The sequence below is a fragment of the Mycteria americana genome, chromosome 9 (genome assembly GCF_035582795.1).
Source record: "Mycteria americana isolate JAX WOST 10 ecotype Jacksonville Zoo and Gardens chromosome 9, USCA_MyAme_1.0, whole genome shotgun sequence".
In the NCBI taxonomy this organism is placed as follows: Eukaryota; Metazoa; Chordata; class Aves; order Ciconiiformes; family Ciconiidae; genus Mycteria; species Mycteria americana.
Window position 1 is genome coordinate 27,379,311 of NC_134373.1, and position 17,895 is coordinate 27,397,205.

Sequence of the window (17,895 nt, forward strand, 5' to 3'; positions counted from 1 at the left end):
CCCAGAGTACAGGAGGCACAAAAGGTGCCCCAGAAGAAACCCCAGAGCCAGGATCCAAGCAGTGACACCCTTCACACACATGCACACACACTGACACAGCCTTGAAGGCTGTGTTGCATCCTGGGGAAACCTAACCTTTGTTCCCCTTGCCTTGCTGCTGTGTCTCTGCCCCTCTGCAAGGAGCCTGGCCGGCTGCAAGCCCCTTTGCTGGGCTGAGGGCTCCTGTCCTCCTCAGGCTCTTGACTCAGGTGCAAAGGCCACCTCCAGCCCTTGAACCAGAGCATGGCCCAGGCTCTGGGCTCGGGCGCCTCTGCGACCCCCAGCTCTCCCTGGGCAGCACCTGATTTGGAGCATCTTCGTGCCCCATGGTGCTACTGGCACACCTCTGTGGCATCTCCTGAGCTACCTTCAGCTCCCCCCAGGGGAACAAAACAGAATGGTATTAAATGTTAATTTTGCTCCTTTTCCCATGTTCTCCAGCTTACATTCTCCCCTCCGACTGCCCCCCCCCCCCCAGCCCTGCAGTCCCATGCGCTCGCTGCCTCCTGTCCCCATACATTTTCCTGGTGCTCCCTGCCACTGCCCAGCCCCTTGGCATGCATCGATCCCACTCAATGTCCTGGCATGGGGTAGGAAAAAACAGATGGGGAAGCAGCCCGGTGGTTTTGCCTTCCTTTGGGGAGGCCAAAGGGAAACCGCAGTCACCTGGATGCTGGCAGTCAGGGGCCACACAGGGCATCTCCTGCAAGGCTGCAATTTTAATTTAATGCAGTATGGTTTGGGTGGGTTTTTTTTACTATTATTACTCTTTGCCTTCCCATGGTGCCCCAAGCACTAAGCTGTGTCGTCATGCTCCCTTAGGCAGCACCTCTCACCCTGGGAGAAGTTGCAGGACCTTCAAGGGACCTGTCTCCATGGCCCCTGACTCGAGCAGCTCAGCCAAGCCCTGATCCCACACGCAGCCCGGGCCTCCCTCCACCTTCCCAGCAGCCCGTTCTGGACAAAGACTCCACACAGAAACACTAAGGCTGGCTTTTTGGCTGGCTCAAATTTTGCTCTCCTTGAGCAAGCAAAGGCGAGAGTCCTTGGAAGGTCCTCCATGGAAACCCATGGGGGGTTTCTCCCTGCAGCGCCCTGCTCAGCCGAGGAACTCTGTATGGGGTGCAGAGGAGACCAAAACCATAGCGAGATGTTTAAAGGAGCCTGGATGATTCAGGGAGAACAGGTCCACCTGCCAGCTAATAAACAGCACAGTTGGATGCAACTGCCAACTCAGGAAGCCCCTGAAATAAGGTTGGGAAGCTGGAAAGAGCAGAGCTTCCTTCTCCGAATAGCCTTTGCCCAAGCATCTGCCAAGGTCCCTGAGGTCCTGTGCTGGGTAGGAGGGACCTTCCCTTGCAAAGCTTCTCCCTTGCTCAAGGAGCAGGAAACCACAGCTCTCACACAGCTCTCAGCAGCTCAGGGATCTCCACGATCACTGCATCTCCTGCATCACGCTGGACAGGGCATTCACGTTGCCCTCCCTGCCCAGCAAAGCGGGACACAACCACCCTTTTCCACCAAATATAGCTGCTGTCAGGCAGGGAGATGGTCTCCACACACACTGGCCAGACACCGACTCAAGAGGACTCGAGGGCATGGTTACGTTTTGCACACTCACAAGGTACTGCATGTGGAGCAGGAACACAGCAGGCCAGCGGACGAGTGACACCAGTTCCTCATCCAATTGGGACCAGTAATGATAAAAGGCCCAACTCCCCTTGCTGCTTGTCTGGCCCACTGCTTAAACACTCCCAGGACAAAGGCTGAACAGGCCCAGATTTGCATGTGATGCACCAGGAAACATGTCCTTTGAACAGAGGCGAGCGGGAAGGGGGAAGATGACAGTTTTCTGGCATCCCATTTAATTTATTCCAACTTTATGCAGCTCAGCTTTTCCAAAAGAGAAAAAGAAAAACACAAAAGAAAACTTCCTGATTCCTAAACCAAACAAAAAGTACAAACTGCAGATGAGAGCCAGTGTGTGCAAGGTTTACATGAAAAAGCAGAACACCCTCGGATGTTAACAGAAAACATGTCGCATTTTTACAGTTACTTGGCTTTGCATGCAGGTGTGTTTCCTTTCTCTCTCGTGCGCTCTCACTCCCTCTTGTATACATCCACATGCACACACCCCCACCCCTGACTTTCCAAAGGGGGTCCTTTCCCTGTCTCCTCCAAAACCCTGCAAAGTCATGAGGGCCTTAATTTGCAGAGACCACCTGTGCCCTTTGCACTCAGGCTCTGAAATGTGGGGCCAAGAAGGGGGGAAAAAGCAACAAAACCCAGCGCTCCCCTTCTTCCAGAGCCCGTTGGACTTTCTGCTTTTCCTTATCCAGATCAAAGTCCCCAGCTGCGGGGGTATCGGCAGTGGGGACCCCGATGTGGTGTTTCTCCAGCGCCATTTGGCGTTTCTGGGGTGTGCTGGGAGTTATCAGGGGCTGGTCCCATCCCCGCGGGTTGCGGTCAGGCAGGGCTGCTGCCTTCACTGCTTGGCTCGTGCCGTGCAGGCACAGAGTGCTCCCAGCCAGACCCTATGCTTGCCAGGGAATCTCCTTCCTCCACCCTATTCAACCGAACCCCACGGAGGACCTGGGATCTGGAGACTGTTTGCTACTCAGAAGCATTTGCCAGAAATTGGGAGATGCTTTATTCCTCCCCCCCTTGATTTCATTTAAGGAAAGACCGAGACACTTACTGTACAGAGGATTTTTGCAATTGCTCTGCAAATGGTATCCGTATTAAAAAAGGGGGGGGGGGAGGGGGGGGGGAGAAAAAGGAAGAAAATAATAAAATCTCCTTGCTTAGGCGACAGGGAAGTTATTTATTCTCGGCATCTGTGTGTTCTGTACAGAAAGAAATCAACAGTTGAAATAATAGCAGACACATCTCTCCTCCGAGTGGTATGTCCAGCGCAAAACCTCTCAGAGCGCCTGGAGTCACTTGGATTCAATGTATACAAATGTGTGTGTGGGCAGAGGGGTGTGTGTGTGTCAGGGCCTTTACAAAGCAAGATATATACTGTAATTTACTTACAAAAAAAAAAAGAAAAAGAAAAAGTGTGTGCTGAATAGCAGATGCTCACTCCAGTCCCAAGCAAAAATGGAGGGACAAGGGCAGCTGCTTGGGAGTGCAGGTTTTAGATGGTTTTTTTTTCCTATCTAGAAACAAAGAAAGAATGAAAGAGAGAGAGAGAGAGAGAGAGACACTCCCTGGCTTGTTATTCTAAATCTACACAGCCATCCTTCCACCCAGCCCCAGCAAGTTCACTTTAGCTCCCTCACATAAGCAGATCCTAAGAAATACTAGGCAATAGCCCTTCAAACCCCCTGGAAAACCAAGTGTTTAGCTTCACCATCACTCAAAGGCCCCATCCTCCCAGAGCAGCGGCTGGAGCCGGGTCCCTGCAGGGCTGGCTGTGCCCCAGCACCAGGAAGGGAAGCACCCAGGGGTGTTTTGGGGTGGACTGTCTCATCCTTAGCCCTTTCCCTCACCGATGCCTCCCCCCCGCACCAGCATGTTCCAGCTGGGAAGCCAGGGGCTTTCCTCCTTCCCTCCCTCACCACATCCCATGCCAGGACTGACAGCCGGGCTGGGGCACAGGGGACCAGCGGGACACAAGAGGCAGGCAACACAGTATTTACAGTCTTTGGTCTCGGGGAAGGGAGGGAAAGAGGTGGGGAAAGGGTGGGGTTTTTTTCCTTTGTTTTTTGTCCCACTCCTGCCCATGGTGAGGGGTTTTGCCCCCTGGGAGGGGTCGGGGAGCACACGGTGCTCCATGCTAGAGGGTGCAGGAAGGTGCTGCAAAGCAGCAGGGAGGGCAGGGCCAGGGGGTGAGGAGCAAAAAAGACCGGTTTTCTGGCTTATGTTGGGCAAAAGACTATAGGAAAGCAGTCCCTTCTCCTTGCAACCCCCCCACCGCCCTTCCCCTCCTGTCATCCCTCCCCTCTCCAGGAGCTGGGCAGCAGGGGAACGAGGGCAGCACGCAGGACCCAACCCCAGTCTCTTCCAGAGCCTAAAGAGACACGCTGAAACCCATGTAAAATCCAACACTGGGGCCACGGTGAGCTGCCTCCAGCAAGCAGAATCACGTCCATCTACTGGCTCCGCAGGGCATGTGCTCCCCGGTCCTCCTGCTCGTGGGCTGTGTAGAAGAGGTGGCACTCAGGGTCCCCGCGGATGGTGGGTGCACCCTGGATCACCTTCCCGTGGATGGGGTCCACGCACCAGCACTCACCCCGCTGCCCGTTCACCGACATCTTGCACTGCATGAAGAGGGACAGGGCAGGCATCAGAGGAGGAAACAGGGGGGAAAAACAACCCCCTTCCCAGCCCCACCACCCCACAGCCTGAACACAAGCAGAGCTGGCGTCTCTCCAGCAATTTGGCACTTGTTTGGATTTCGGCAAGATTCATGGATGCTGCACTTGGACACGCCAGGGTCTGTGCTGCACCAGCATCACTGCTCCAGAAGTCCAGGCTGAGGGCTGGACCTCTTCTCTCAGAAGAGGTCCAGGGAGAGGAAGAAGAGGTAGCTGTGCCAGGGACCAAGAAGCCAATTTTAATGAACCACGAGGACAACTGCCCCCAAGACGCATCGCACTCTGTCAACTGTGGATGAAAGCATCCATGGAGTCAAAAGTCTCCCAGGGAAGAAGGATGAGAGACTGACAGAGGAGCTGTGTTTAAGCTTCTTCTCACCTGCAAAGTGGGCTAAACAAACTGAAACATGAGAGCAAGGTCCCCACAGCCAGACACAAACATGTTTCCAAACAGGGTTCACTCTGTCCCAGAACAGAGGTAGGGACCATGGTGCATCTGGACCCAGACTCTGCTCCCCCCAGCCTGGTCTGGTTAGAGAGAAGTTTCTTGCCCTAATGGTTATTATCCACCTCTTGGCCTGGAAGGGCTGCAGGCACTTTGAACCTAATGCTCATGCCTCCATCCCCAGCAGATACATCTCTGAATAGGGTATAGCGGGAGACGCAGAGGTTACTCCAGCAGGCCAGCCTCTGCAAAGCTGAATTCAAGCCATTTTCTGCAGCTGGACTGAGGTCAAAATGCAGCCTTGTTCATGGGAATAAAAAGCATGAAAAGAGAGGAAGAAAAAGCCTCCCCAGCAGGAGAGTGCATCTGGGCACCCTCCACCCAAGCACAGGCCCACAGGAGGTGGGAGCAACTGGGAATGCTTTTGTTGGCATCCGCTTTCCAGCAAATGCAAAGGAGCTGATGCTCAGCTCTGGAAACCCAGATGGAGGGAAAGGGGTATCACTTCACATTTGCCTTGTTTGCCCTTATCCAGGGCAAGGTAGGGTGGGAAAAGAAAAAGCAATTTTTGTCCCCTCTCTTTTTCTGCAGCAGTGACCAGTGTGTAACCCATCTGCACCCTTCAGTGCAGGCTGACTTGCTTCCCAGGCACAAGGAGCAGCAGAAACTGTCTTTCCTGTTGCAGCACACGCTGCATTACTGCATTGCCCAGGCTGGTTCCCCAGACACAGCTCATCTCCTTACGGGGAATTTGCCAGCTCTGCTCCATGCACCCCTTCCAAGTGTGCTCATACCAGGGGATCCAGCCAGCCTGTGGGGCTCTTCAAGGGAAGGTGGAGGGTGAGGGTCCAGGCAGGACAGGGGAGAGAAAATGGACAGAGGGAGATTATCTCAGAGCATACTTTTTTTAATGCCTTTTTTTTTTTTGAATGCCTCTCATCAAGGGGTAGAAGTAGTCCTGAGAAAAAAGCTTAGCCATGAAAACAACAGGTTTCCTGGGGTCCCCTCCAAAGGCTCAGTTACACAGAGCTGTAAGAGGTGCTCATATCCAGGTACTATTCACATGTGGCTGCCAGTCAACCCTGGACAAGCTGTTTTGCTGCCCAAGATTTTTCCTGGCATTTTTTCCCCCATGCCTCAGCTGCTGACACCTGCTGGTTTTGCATGAATGAAGCCAAGAAGTCAAAATTCAGACATACATTAAGTTGTTTGAGTCCTTTTGGGCCCTGTAAATACTTTGTGAAGGATGCTGCTCCCAACTCCCACCTCATCTGGAAGGAATCCCTCCTGGAACCGTGGGACCAGCCTTAAGTTGTGGGGGAAAACCAGTAAAGTGCACTAGAAACCTTCCTGAACCCAGAAGTGCTTTCTGCTTTGTCTGCAGGACAGGCCAGCATTCAGCCCCTCTCTGCTTTTCCTCTGTAGGAATGCCCAGCCAGGACAAGACTTGGCTCAAAGCACATGAAAACAGACCTGGACAGATAAGCAGCTCTTGCAGGGAAGAAAGGGCTCTGAAAGAAACAGATATTCCATCTCTGGGGTGCCCACAGCCAAACGTAGGCGTGGGTCTCATCTCCACTTGCTAGCCCATGGCTGCAGATGCGCCTGGGTGTTACTGACCTGTCCACGCCACCTGCAGTGGTTGCCATTTACTGCGCACTTTGCACCACGTGTGCGACATCAGCCCAGCCCTGAGCTGCGTGTGACCCCATGGCTGCCACTGGGACTGCAGCCATTCTGGGGCTCTGGGGCTCCCACTTACCTGTTTGAGATTGTACAAGCCGTGCTTGTCACAGTTGGGGATGTGGAGGGAGTAGAGGTGCTCCAGGGGACCTCGCTCATCCGGCAGCCGCATAGTGGAGATGCGTTCCAGGACCTGGTCCAGCTCCTGCTGACAAGGGGTCTGAAAAGAACCCAGAAAGCAGAAAACAAAACAAAACAAAAAATCAGGGCTATGGGACCATTCAACGTTAACACTTTGGCCAACAGAAACACCAGCAGGGATGAACATATGTGCGCACCTCCTCATGACACAGGTTTGCCACCGGGTCCTGCTGCAGACTTCACCTGCAGACACCCAAAATCAGTGCTGCATGTCCACACATGCCGATGTGTGGAGATCCACATAGGGAGATATGCACATCTCCCCCATGTGCCTCACGCAGCCAAGAGCCAACATGACACCAGGTCACAGGCCCTGGAGGCACAGAGGAGGAGAAGCCTTAGAGATGCTCCCATGGGTCCCACTGGTGGTGACAAGTGATGTGAAGCAGGACTAATCCTGACAGACCAGGAGGGTTTCTATGAGCATAGCCCAGATCCCACACCTGTGACGTAGTTTTGGTCCAGAAGTGCAACTCAAAGCATGTGAGACCCCATGGGAGTGGAGGGGAAGCCCCGGGAATGAGGGTACCCAGCAAAGCCAGCCTCTGGAGGCATCCATCTTGCTCCGCAGCAGCCCCAAGCCAGTGCTCCCAGCCAAGGCAGCCTGGCTGAATTATGCCTGATGTGAGCCGGAGTGAGTCCACACCTCTCTGCTTTTGCATTTGCTGTTTTTTTTTCCAAAGGAGCAGCAGCGTGGGAGTTCTCCAAGTTGACGGTGAATGCATCTTATTTTGAACCTCTGCTTTGCCTATTCCTTGGAGGGGATGAGGTCTCTCTTTTAAAGCCCCTTTCTGTCCCTGCACTCCCCAGATATAAATACACTATATGTTTAGAGAGAGAGGTATTATGGACCTTTTGGGGTGGCTTTCCATCCCCTGCCCATCTAGTTGCCTTGATCAAGCTGCCCACTAGAGGGAAACCACGGTCAAGGACCGGAGGGCAGGGAGACAGGGAAGGGGACAGGGAGGACTCCGGGCACTCTCCCTGCTATGTGACATCCCCACAGCCCATCCTCGGGGGCTCTGCCCCCACCCCCCCAACCTGGACTGGTGCTGCCCTGCAGCAGGCAGACACCCTTCCACCTCCCAAATCCCCTTGGGCCATCCCTGGCACTTGCTTAGGGAAAAAGGGTGTGAGAAAGCCAGTCCATGGGCAAAGGGCACACTCGCACCCCTGCGGAGGTAGGTGTTGAGCCAGCGGGACCCCCCTTCCCTGGCTCTGCTGTCAGGAGGTGAAGCTGCAATGAAAATAATGCCTCCTCGCCAGCACATCAAAGTTCATCAGATGGTGTGTTTGGCCCCAGCTTCAGGCCAAAACAAACATTTGCTTTTCCTTTTTTTCTCTCCCCCCCCTCCCCCCTTTTTTTCCTTTGTCTTTTTTTTTTTTTTTTCTTTTTAAGACAGTTTGTTGCAGATGTCACTAAGGCTTTGCATTCAGCATTTCCCGGCGAGCCCGCAGCTGCCTCCATTAGCTCCCCATGCCCCCTGCCCTCTCACCCTGCCCGTCGACAGCCGTGACTTCTTCGAGTCCTCATGGTTGTGATGGGGCTTGCCGACTTTTCCCATCTGCCGCTGCTGCTCGTTCACCTTCTCCCTCATAACTGCCAGCTCCTTCATGCCCGTCTTCATGGGCTTCCTCCCGCTGGCTCCGCTCAGGATCCCCGTGGTGCCGTCCACGTGGTTCTCAGCAAGGATGCTCTCGGACCGGTCATCACCATTATCTGCAGGAGACAGAGCAGACAAAGAAAGGGTCAAGCTCAGCCAGGCGCTCTCTCACATGTTCATCCCATCCTGGATCGCTTTCAAGCATGGCTAGCTACCAAGCCATAAAATCTTTGCATGCAAAAATTTTAAATTGCATTAGCCCTTTCATCTGGAAGGTAAGAATAGATCTTTTCATTCTGGAGTTATTACCACACTAAAAGACAGTTTAGAGAGCAGGGGAAATCGCTGCTGGAGAAGTTCTTTCTGGTTTTTCTTTGACCTTCTAAATTACTTCCCGAAGAATGTAATTTTCCCATCAGAAGTCCAGTTGGGTTAGGGATGCCAAGTGTACTTCGGCTCCAAAACTTAAAACCACAGTGATTAGTAACAATACCTTGAGTCCATCTATCAACCCCTAGAGTATCTCCAGGAATACTTACTCAATATTAATGTGCTAAAATAAATTCTCAGGCCTGCTTTCAAAAATACCTTGCCTCTGTTTTATGGCCACCCTAATTTCCCTCGGAGATCATGCCATTTCAGTGATCGTCCTTGCTGTATTGTCTTTCACATCGTTTGTCATACAGTGTATTACTCATTTAGCTTCTACCTACTTCTGCATTTGGCCACTTCTGCTGACCGTGGACAGCCCCACGTGTCCTGGGCCCAGCTCTGTCACTGCTGCAAGCCACAAGACCCCCAGCTAATTCAGCCATTTCAAAATCAGTTAGCAGAAATCTGGAGATAAACACTGGACTTTTTCTACCTCCCCCACTCTCTGCTTTGTGGATTTTCCCAGCTCACTGGGTGCCGTTTCCGAGAGCAATCCTTGCAAAAGTAGGACACGATGGTCACGATGCTGCAGACACCAGTCCCTTTGGACTTTGCGGTAGCAATGAGGACAGATCTCAATTCCTCCTGCTTGCTCCAGAAGCCCAGAAGGTGACAGCTGACCCCTCCTTGGTGCCTGGTCTGATCTGGCTGAGCAAGCACGTCTAACACTGTAGCTGGATCTGACATTGAAGCTGGCCCTGCTTTAAGCAGAGGCTTGGACCAAGATCTCCAGAGGTCCTTTCCAGCCCAAGTTATGATTCAACCCATGCATGCACATCACCTCTCACTGCAATAACCCAGGCTAAGTATGTCTCTCCATATATCTCTGTATATAGGAGCAATTCAGCAGCTCCACAGGTCCCACACCAGTGACAGACCAGGCCATTCTGGTCCTACAGTGGTGACAAACATGCAGTGTCTTTTAGCCTATGCCAAGGAGGAACTGTAAGCACCCAGCTTCCCAACATCAACATTCTCTCCAGCACCTCTGATTTCAGCTTTCCAGCACTCCAGAACTCAGGCACTTCTATAGAAGTAAAGAAATCACATCAAACTGTGCATGATGAAGGGCAAGCAACGCTTTAGCTCATGCAACAATACTTAATTTATGTATCTCTCCTGCTTCTTGGAAGGCCGAGCACACAGAGCATTTACAGATTTTAACATTTCCTTTTTTTCCAGAAGCTGCATTGTGATGTTTTGTCAGGGCATAGCTCTACTGTCATGACAGAGAGTGAAAAAATCATAATAGCAAGTGTTTTATTTCTGCCACAGCTTTCCAAGCTTTTTTCAGGTGTTACAACCCCAGGCTGACAGAGGAAACTGCAAGAAGAGTTCTGTCTGAACTCACTCAGCAAATGTGCAGCTGCCTGCAGACTGATGGCAAGGGAATGGCCCAAGCGGGCTGGATCAAAGAGCCACCCCAGCCCAGCACGCCATCCACAAGGAACCGTCAGCAGCTGCTTGGGGACACATCAGAAGGACCATTCCCAATCTGTGCTGCAGACCAGCAGTAAAAGCACTTTCATGGCTGGAGACTGCATCTAACCCACAGGGTTTAAAAGCCACCAACAGACCCCTCCCTCAATGGATTTGTCCAATATCCTTTTGAACTTCCTCACCATTTTGGCCTCATATCTCCCAATACTGGGATCATCCCACTTCCCAGAAATACTAAATGCGTTTGGTCTGCAGGTTTTTAGCTGCTTAGGTAGAAACTGAAAAGCAAACACAGGGCAAAACCAATCTGGCAAAGTCCATGACTTTCCTCAATACTAGTTCCAGATGAGAACTGGGACCACGTTTGATAGCCAGACGGGCAAGCTCAAAGTCTGGGCTGCTGGCTGGCAATTGCCGTCTGGCCATCATCCTAGGAGCCGGACAAGGAATATTTTGAGCAGGAATCTTCTGTTTATACACCAGTCTCCCTGTTAATTAGAAACACATAGTGAGAATAGAGAAGGCCATGAGGCCGCCCTTCAGACAGGATCAAATGAAAAAGCACTGTGCAAGAGACGGGCAAGGCTGGCCAGGCTCTGATCCTCAGCGAGCTGCTTAGGAGGGTTTTAGCCTTCCAACACCTTTTCTGCTCCTCTCCTTGCTGTCCCACCAAGCTGTCAACAACAGCAGAAGAACGAGCGCAGCAGCAGGGCAGCATCTCAGACACGTTGCAGTCCCCTGCTTCATTCAGAAAACCAATGGTACAAACTGATGGAAAAGCAGCAAACTGGAAGCGGTGCCTTCCCCCATCGATTCTCGCTCCTTCCTGCCTCCAACTAAAATATATAGACATCTGCCCAAATAAGCACTGTGCTAGTAAATGAAGGCGAGCTGGTAAGCCTCTTGTCGGCTGATTCATTCACAAAACCTGCTTCTGATAATATTTTCTCTCATTTTTCTCACTTTCCAATGCTAACAAATACCAGCCCAAAGAAAACCACCGATGAGAGCAGAGTGTGCAAGCCCATGTGCACGAACACACCCAGCGACAGGAGAGATTGGTCTTGGCTCCCCAGGCACCATCACAGGAGCAGAGACCAGGAAGGTCTATCGACTGCAAGCTCTCCTCTCCAAGGCCAAGCCAGTCACGGTGAGCCATACCTTTGCCCTGCTGCCAAGCTGGGCTGATTGACCTGGGGCTGATGCTGGAGCCCCATCACAGCTTTTCCCTCTCCCAAATCCGGTGCTGCTCTTAGGAGGAGGTCTCCTGATCTGGGGCTTGCAGGGATGGCTCAATCACTGGGGAAGGGAGATGGGACAGAAGAAAGCTGGCCCCACATGCAAAGCACCAGCGTTTTCTTCACGGACGAGCCGCGTGCATGGGAGGAGACTGAGCATCAGGTGCGGTGAACCACATTTCAAAGAGCAAACGGGCCAGGTAGCAACAACAAGAGTGGAGACATCAAGCCTCGAGGTTGGGAGAACACAGAACATGCTGCCAAGAACCAAACAACGCCTTTTACAGCCAGATAATGCATTTTAACACTGCCCAAAAGAAGCAAGTCGTGCATGCTTGCTTATGACTATCCATGAACCAATTAAGCCATCCATCAACCCTACTGGCATAGGATGGGCAGGTATGCAATTGCCTCAGATATACAACCCTAATCTGTTTGTCATCCTGGCAAACACCCTTTTGCTGACCAATTTCAATTCATGCTAAATATATTGTGAATGGAAAGGTGCCAAACTCCAAAACAATTAAGTTTTATAGTTCTTCCATTCTCCTATGGCATGTGGAAAACATCTCCTGTGCTATTTTGGATCAAAAGGTAGAGCGCTTTCTGCAGGGTGGGACAAGTGTGACAGGAATCAAAGCAGATAGCTGAAGTTCCTCTGAACACTGATGTGGAGCCCATGAAACACCTCTCTCCATGCCAAGAAAATGATTTCTTTACGGCCTTTTTCAAGGAAAATTCCCATTGGCTTCAATGGGGCGAGGACTTGGCTGAGGTGAAAGCATGATCAAATGGCCATCAGCTAACATCTGTAGAAGCTGCACAGTCTCGCCAACATTTTCAAAAGCGGCTACCAATTCTCCAGCACTGAAGTTTTCAGAAATCTGGTTTGACACCTCTAGGCACCTCCACTGAGACAGCTGAGAAAGAGGGGCTTAAACCTGCCACTTCCAGAGCTACAAGAAAAGAGTACTGCACAGAAAAAGGCAGCTACCTGAACTTAAAAATATATCTTTACCCCTTCGAAGAGCCCCGAAGTGTATCTGGGCTGCGGGATGGGATCAAGCCAGTAGCACTCACTTAGCGTGAGAGGGCCAGCCTGTATCACGGGGAGCACGCACCATGCCAAGGACAGCAGCCGCCCTCTCCGGCGCTGCTCGCTCTCTGCACTTGCTTTCCTTCCAACAGCTTGCCCACAGGCTTTCACATGCATTTGCTTATCTGCCCAGGGTGTTTGCATAGCGTTTAAGTGCTGATTAAGGTCCCAGACCCACAGAAAGTTTCACCCAAGTGGCCTTCAACAACCTGCCTGGAGCCCTGCTAGACTCAGGTCCCAGTTGTGTCCCGGGCTGGACAGGGCTTACATCTCCCTCCTGCAGCAATCTCGGCCTCCGTCGGCCAGCACTTTCCCTCTGAAGACATCAAAGCGCTTTGCAGTTCATTAATTACCCTGGAGAGAGAGAAAGACGTGTTCATCCTGGGTTGCACACGGTAAAAAACAAAGGCATGGAAAAATTTGAGAGCATTGCCCAAAGCCAGGCAGGGAATCGATGAGCAAACCCAGGAGCCTCCGCTCCTGCCCTGGCACCGCACCGTGCACAGGAACAAGCACACTTGGGCCTGCAGAAATGCAGCATCTAGAGCGTGGGTTTTTTTTCCACCCTGAGCAGTGCTGTCTGTCTCATCTAGTTGTGGGTTGGGTTTTTTTTTTCCCTCCAACACTTCTAGCTTCTTGTGGCCACAAGTTCTCCATTTCAGGATAATTTAAGTGCCTGTTCTGGGTTTTGCTTGCCACTTTTTATTTTAAGGAGCGGAGTTGCCTGTCCCAGGCTGCCAGGAACCCAGCACTTGTTCTTCTCTGCCTGAGAGCAGACAGGGCCTTTAAACCTGACCTTTAACATGCACAACAGTAATGGCTGGAGAATTACTTGCAGGAAGGTGGGGAAGGAGCAGACAAACCCCAACCGCAGCCCTGGTGACCTCTGCCTCAGTCTGCAAAGTATTTCTAGGAGAGCCCTGGGCAAAGGTTCCTGTGCAATAGCTCTGGTGTGGGTGTTGTTGACCTGGAGCTTGGATACCTCAGAAAACGTTTGCCAGCAGGGATTATACCGGCGTTGCAATTTCCTTGCAGCAGGAGCTGCCAAGAACAAAGTCCCCCCCAGGCCCTCTGGCCCATCCTACCCCAAAAAGGACCCGAGGTTTGCTGATTACCACTGCCAAACTGCAACGCGCTGAGCCACGGCACAGCGTTCGTCAGCGCTCAGCCGGTGGCGGAGGGGAAACGCGGGGGCACCGGTACATGCTCTGGCCCCAGGCGTAATCAAGCTGGGCTGGATGCAGCTCTCCAGAGGCAGACAAAACCAAAGCAGCCGCTCAAGTTTCAGTCTTCACTTTGCACACACAAAAAAAAAAAAAAAAAGGGCACGACTGGGAAGTGCCACAGAGGGAGCACAAGCAACGGGCCAAGCCAGAAAGGGGACGACAGGAGAAGGGATCCAGAAGGGATGTAGAGCAGAGAAGCAGCCCTCCTGCCCCAGGACAACATCTCTTAGGGGCCAACCGTGGATGCCCAGGGGAGGAGCAGAAGAAAGGACACAATTACAGAGCAATCCCTCCCCAGCTCTCCTCCTGGCACTCAGCAGTTCAGGAGCCAAAGCTTGCATCTAGACTGGGTTTAATAGCCATTGACAGGCCTAACTGGGGAGGACTCATGCCTGATCCCTTTCTGGATTCAACCACAGGGAGCCCCTCCATACCTCCTCCTGGTCCCCTCTCTCAGCCAGCAGCCTGTTCTGCTTAGCCTCATCTGGTTCTGCACAGGCGACATGTGGATGTTTAAGCACTTGATTTGGTTGCAAAGGACACACAGCCAGCATTCCTGGGCTGCCCAGGGGTGTCCATGCCACCCAGCTTTTCGGAGGGCTGGCAGGAAGGCTGGTCTCCCAAAATCTCTAGAACCATAGGCTCCCATTAGACACAGAGATGGAGATCAGCTCAGAGCATCTCTCCTGCCAAGGAGCTCCTCAGCGTGGGTTTCTGGGATCCCCTGCCTGCCTATGCTCCCCAGGGTTCTTTCATCACGCCAACTTGCTCAGTAACAGCGAGGCAATTGCACACCACAGCCAGAAAATTCCTGCATCAGTCTCCAAGAGCTTGTTTCACCTCTGCGATAAGCTGTCCACAAAGCACTTCGAGATCCCCTGGGGCTCTGCAAACACCCTTTATTTTTGCCGTGAGATCTTTTCAGCCCATCTCTACCAGCAGGGAGGGCAGGACTGGGGAGGGAACGGCATGTTCTGGCCAGGGGTTGCTTAGCAAGCTCCTCTCCCTGCCCTGAGCGGCTGGCACCGAGGGGTGATCCAAGGGGCACCCAGTGCCTTCCTTTGGCTCGGGGATCCTGCAGGAAATGCTTTATGCTCCTCCAAAGTGCCAGGGACATTGACTCGGAGCAGCACAGCTTTCAGCAGCCTGCTTCACTCTCTTTTCTCTGGCCATTCCTGGTGGCTGGAGAGAGTAACTTTCCCTCCTTCATCCACCTAGGTCCCGAGCCAGAGAAAAACCTCTTACCCAGCGCACAGTGCCCTATAGCGTGCCTGTGCCCCACCACACACAAACTCCTCTGGCACCCTGGAGGAAGCACAGAAGTGATACTGAAGTGGAGCTTATGTCAGATGAGGGAAGAAGAGGGACCAAGATATCGCTTTCCCTGGGCTTTACTTCAAACAGACTTTTTTCTTTTTTTTAAATCATGTTTGTAGACTGGTTTCCCAAGGATACAGGACTTGTGCAATAACACAGCCTGCCTCTATGTGTTCCTGCATGTGCATGTGTTTGTATGACTGCCTGTCTCCCTATTAGTCCTCTTCCCCCCTCCACCTCCCGATATATCTACAAACACGTCAGCAAATGCCAACTACATCTCAAACAGGAACAGAATTCTCAAAAATAGTAAGTTTCCACCATTTCATGGAAATGTGCAGCCAGGCTGAAGAGAGATAAAATAGCAGGGTTTGTTTTGTTAGCTTTCTTTCCAAACGATTCGACTGATGGGCCGTGTAGCACATCACCAGCCCACTCTGTGTGGGCCCAGTGGAGCACAAACCACTGCTGGGGAAGGTCTGCTCCAGCCCTCCTCCTACCAACAGTGAGCCTGCAAGCGTTGTTTGCAACATCCTGCTCCCTCCCGCACCAGCCGTTCGCTGCGTGCCAAGAACGATAAGGGAAAACGCTGTTCAGGTCCCTCAAGAATGCAGGGGAACACTTCAAGTCCCCTCGTTTACCCAACTTCCACTTGCAATCCTGCTTTTCTTTCACCCACTTCTTCCCCCGAGCGTGGGGCTGCTGAGCATCCCAACACGCACCTACAGCAGACACGCTCCGGACTCGCCTAAAAGCTGAGGAGCCAGAAGGTCTCATCTTGTGGCTGATGACAGTGGTTTTGAGCATGTGCTTAACTTCAACATGCACGAAGGCAGCTTGCTCAGGGGAAAGACCTTAGCATGTTTGGAAAAAGTTTTGCTGAGTGAGGCTCTCCGAGCTCCCTGCCATCATAAAAGCATTCCCCCTTGTTAGTGAACCGTATCTCAGCCCTTTCAACACACTTCTCCGATTAGCCCTCCACAAAGCTGCAACCTTCCCAGCAGAACCAAATGAATTAACTTGAAAACATTTCCAAGCTTAAATTAATTGCACTGCAGCTTCCCGATTTGACCTTGACCCCATCTGTAAAATCCCCAGAGTAGCTGCTACTTAGTCATTAGGGGCCTGAATGAAACAAGCCGTTAACCTTACCAGGCCAAGTCTCTGCTCTCCTTCCCCAGTCACTCGCATGCATGCATATGGTCGTTGGTGCCCCAGCCACCCCAAAAAGCCTGCACCAACTTCTAGTATAAGCTCGGCTCCTAAATCTTCAGTTCCTATGAATTTCCAGAATGAAACCAGAGCCACAAAACCATCTCGTTCATTTCCCACAGGTTTTACTGGTGTGTTTGAATTACCTTTATTTCCCCAGCTTGTTTTAGGAAACACAGGCTCACTCTGACCCCAAGTCCAAGCCCGTTGGGGCTTTTGCATCCCACAATCCAGACTATGCAAGCGTAGAAGAGCTTTCCCTACCACAGCCTACACGAGGGTGCCTACACGTTAATTATCTAGATGATCTCTGTTTGGCATTGGGATGCGGCACCTCTCTTTCCTGCAGGAGAGCCAGAGGCTGGCAGTTACAGGAGCTGTGAATATCAACAAGGCTGATGCCCAGGTATGACACTCTGCAGCCCGCCAGAAAGGGCCAATGAAGGACTGATGATCTGATGGACATGCACTCACAAAGAAGAAACTCTGAATTCACACTACACATTTCTGCCTCCCTCATACATTTTTGGAAACAGTATAATATACAAGACCTGTTCAGACTCTTCTCCTATTTTAAGATTATTACCTTTCTAGGTGTAGGCAGTGACAAGCAAACACCAAGTTAGCTGGAGACAGACTGTCAAAAATCAGTTTGAACATGCACCAAGGAAAGATATGCTACTGGAGGAAGTGCTCACATATGCCCATCGGGGTCTTCAAATCCATGTAATGTGCCTCTTGGACAGGGTGCTTTAGCCAAATACAAGACATCTTGCTCCAAGGAGAGGTGGCTGAGGGAAATTTTGTGGTCTTTATCATATGCGAAGCTAGGTGAGTCTAGGGGTTGTTTCTGGCAATGCCCTCTGCCTGTTCTGGCTCCTCAAGGATGGCTTAGCTCACCAGAAAGATGTCCTCTGGCTCTGGAAGCCCAGCTGCGCCCTTTGGTGCCTGATCACAACCCCCACCAAGATCAACAGCTGGTGGGGAAGCGGCTCTGGACAGGGCATGACCAGAGGAGCCTACGGCAGAGCATTTCTGCATGCCTTCTGGGAAGGCTGCGTGCAGAGCAACCAAAAGTCTGACCTTCTGCCCTGCAGAAGGGTGGAAAAGCTTCAAAATCAGGAGGAAAAAAATACTACCAGTAAAGCAAAAAAAGACTTAAACCCCCCCAAAGGTCAGAGCAGTGCCCCACCCTGCCTGTGAGAGCCATCTCTCGCCTACCTCCAATATTGCTCCACTCCCTTCTCAGCCACATTCGCTTCTCCGGTTATTATGACTATTGCATGCAAATGGAATGAACTTCAGCCATTTGTATTACTAGTTTTTAAATAACATCTCACTTTTCCACAGTTGATTTTCCAGACGGTGGCTCAGTCCAGGGCTCCCCTCACCACCCACCCAAATCTCATTGCGCATTTCCTCAGTCTGCTTTTTTTAAAAACGCACCATTATTACAGTAATTCCTTCCTACCTTCTCCTCAGAAACCCTGCCAGAGCCCAACAGCAACTACCACCAGTGTCACCTCGAGGTCTGCTGTACCTACTGTCCCCCCATGCAGCCCCCTAGCCAAGCACCAGCCCTCAAAGCCAACCCTGTGACTGCTTTTTCCCCAGGAACCTGCATTCCCCAGGCACAAAAC

General features: G+C 51.8%; 1 protein-coding gene across 1 annotated transcript in view; it reads right to left on the reverse strand.

Moving 5' to 3' along the window:
- Nucleotides 1-2,694: 2,694 nt before the first annotated feature.
- The window catches only part of IGFBP2 (insulin like growth factor binding protein 2), a 64,020-nt gene continuing 48,819 nt past the window's right edge, over nt 2,695-17,895 (reverse strand). Inside the window, exons 2-4 of the mRNA XM_075511933.1 lie at nt 8,187-8,410; nt 6,569-6,709; nt 2,695-4,304 (exon numbers count right to left, since the gene is read on the reverse strand). Of these exons, the coding sequence (XP_075368048.1) occupies nt 4,137-4,304; nt 6,569-6,709; nt 8,187-8,410 (533 nt within the window). The 3' untranslated portion in view covers nt 2,695-4,136. The remainder of the gene's footprint in view (nt 4,305-6,568; nt 6,710-8,186; nt 8,411-17,895) is intronic.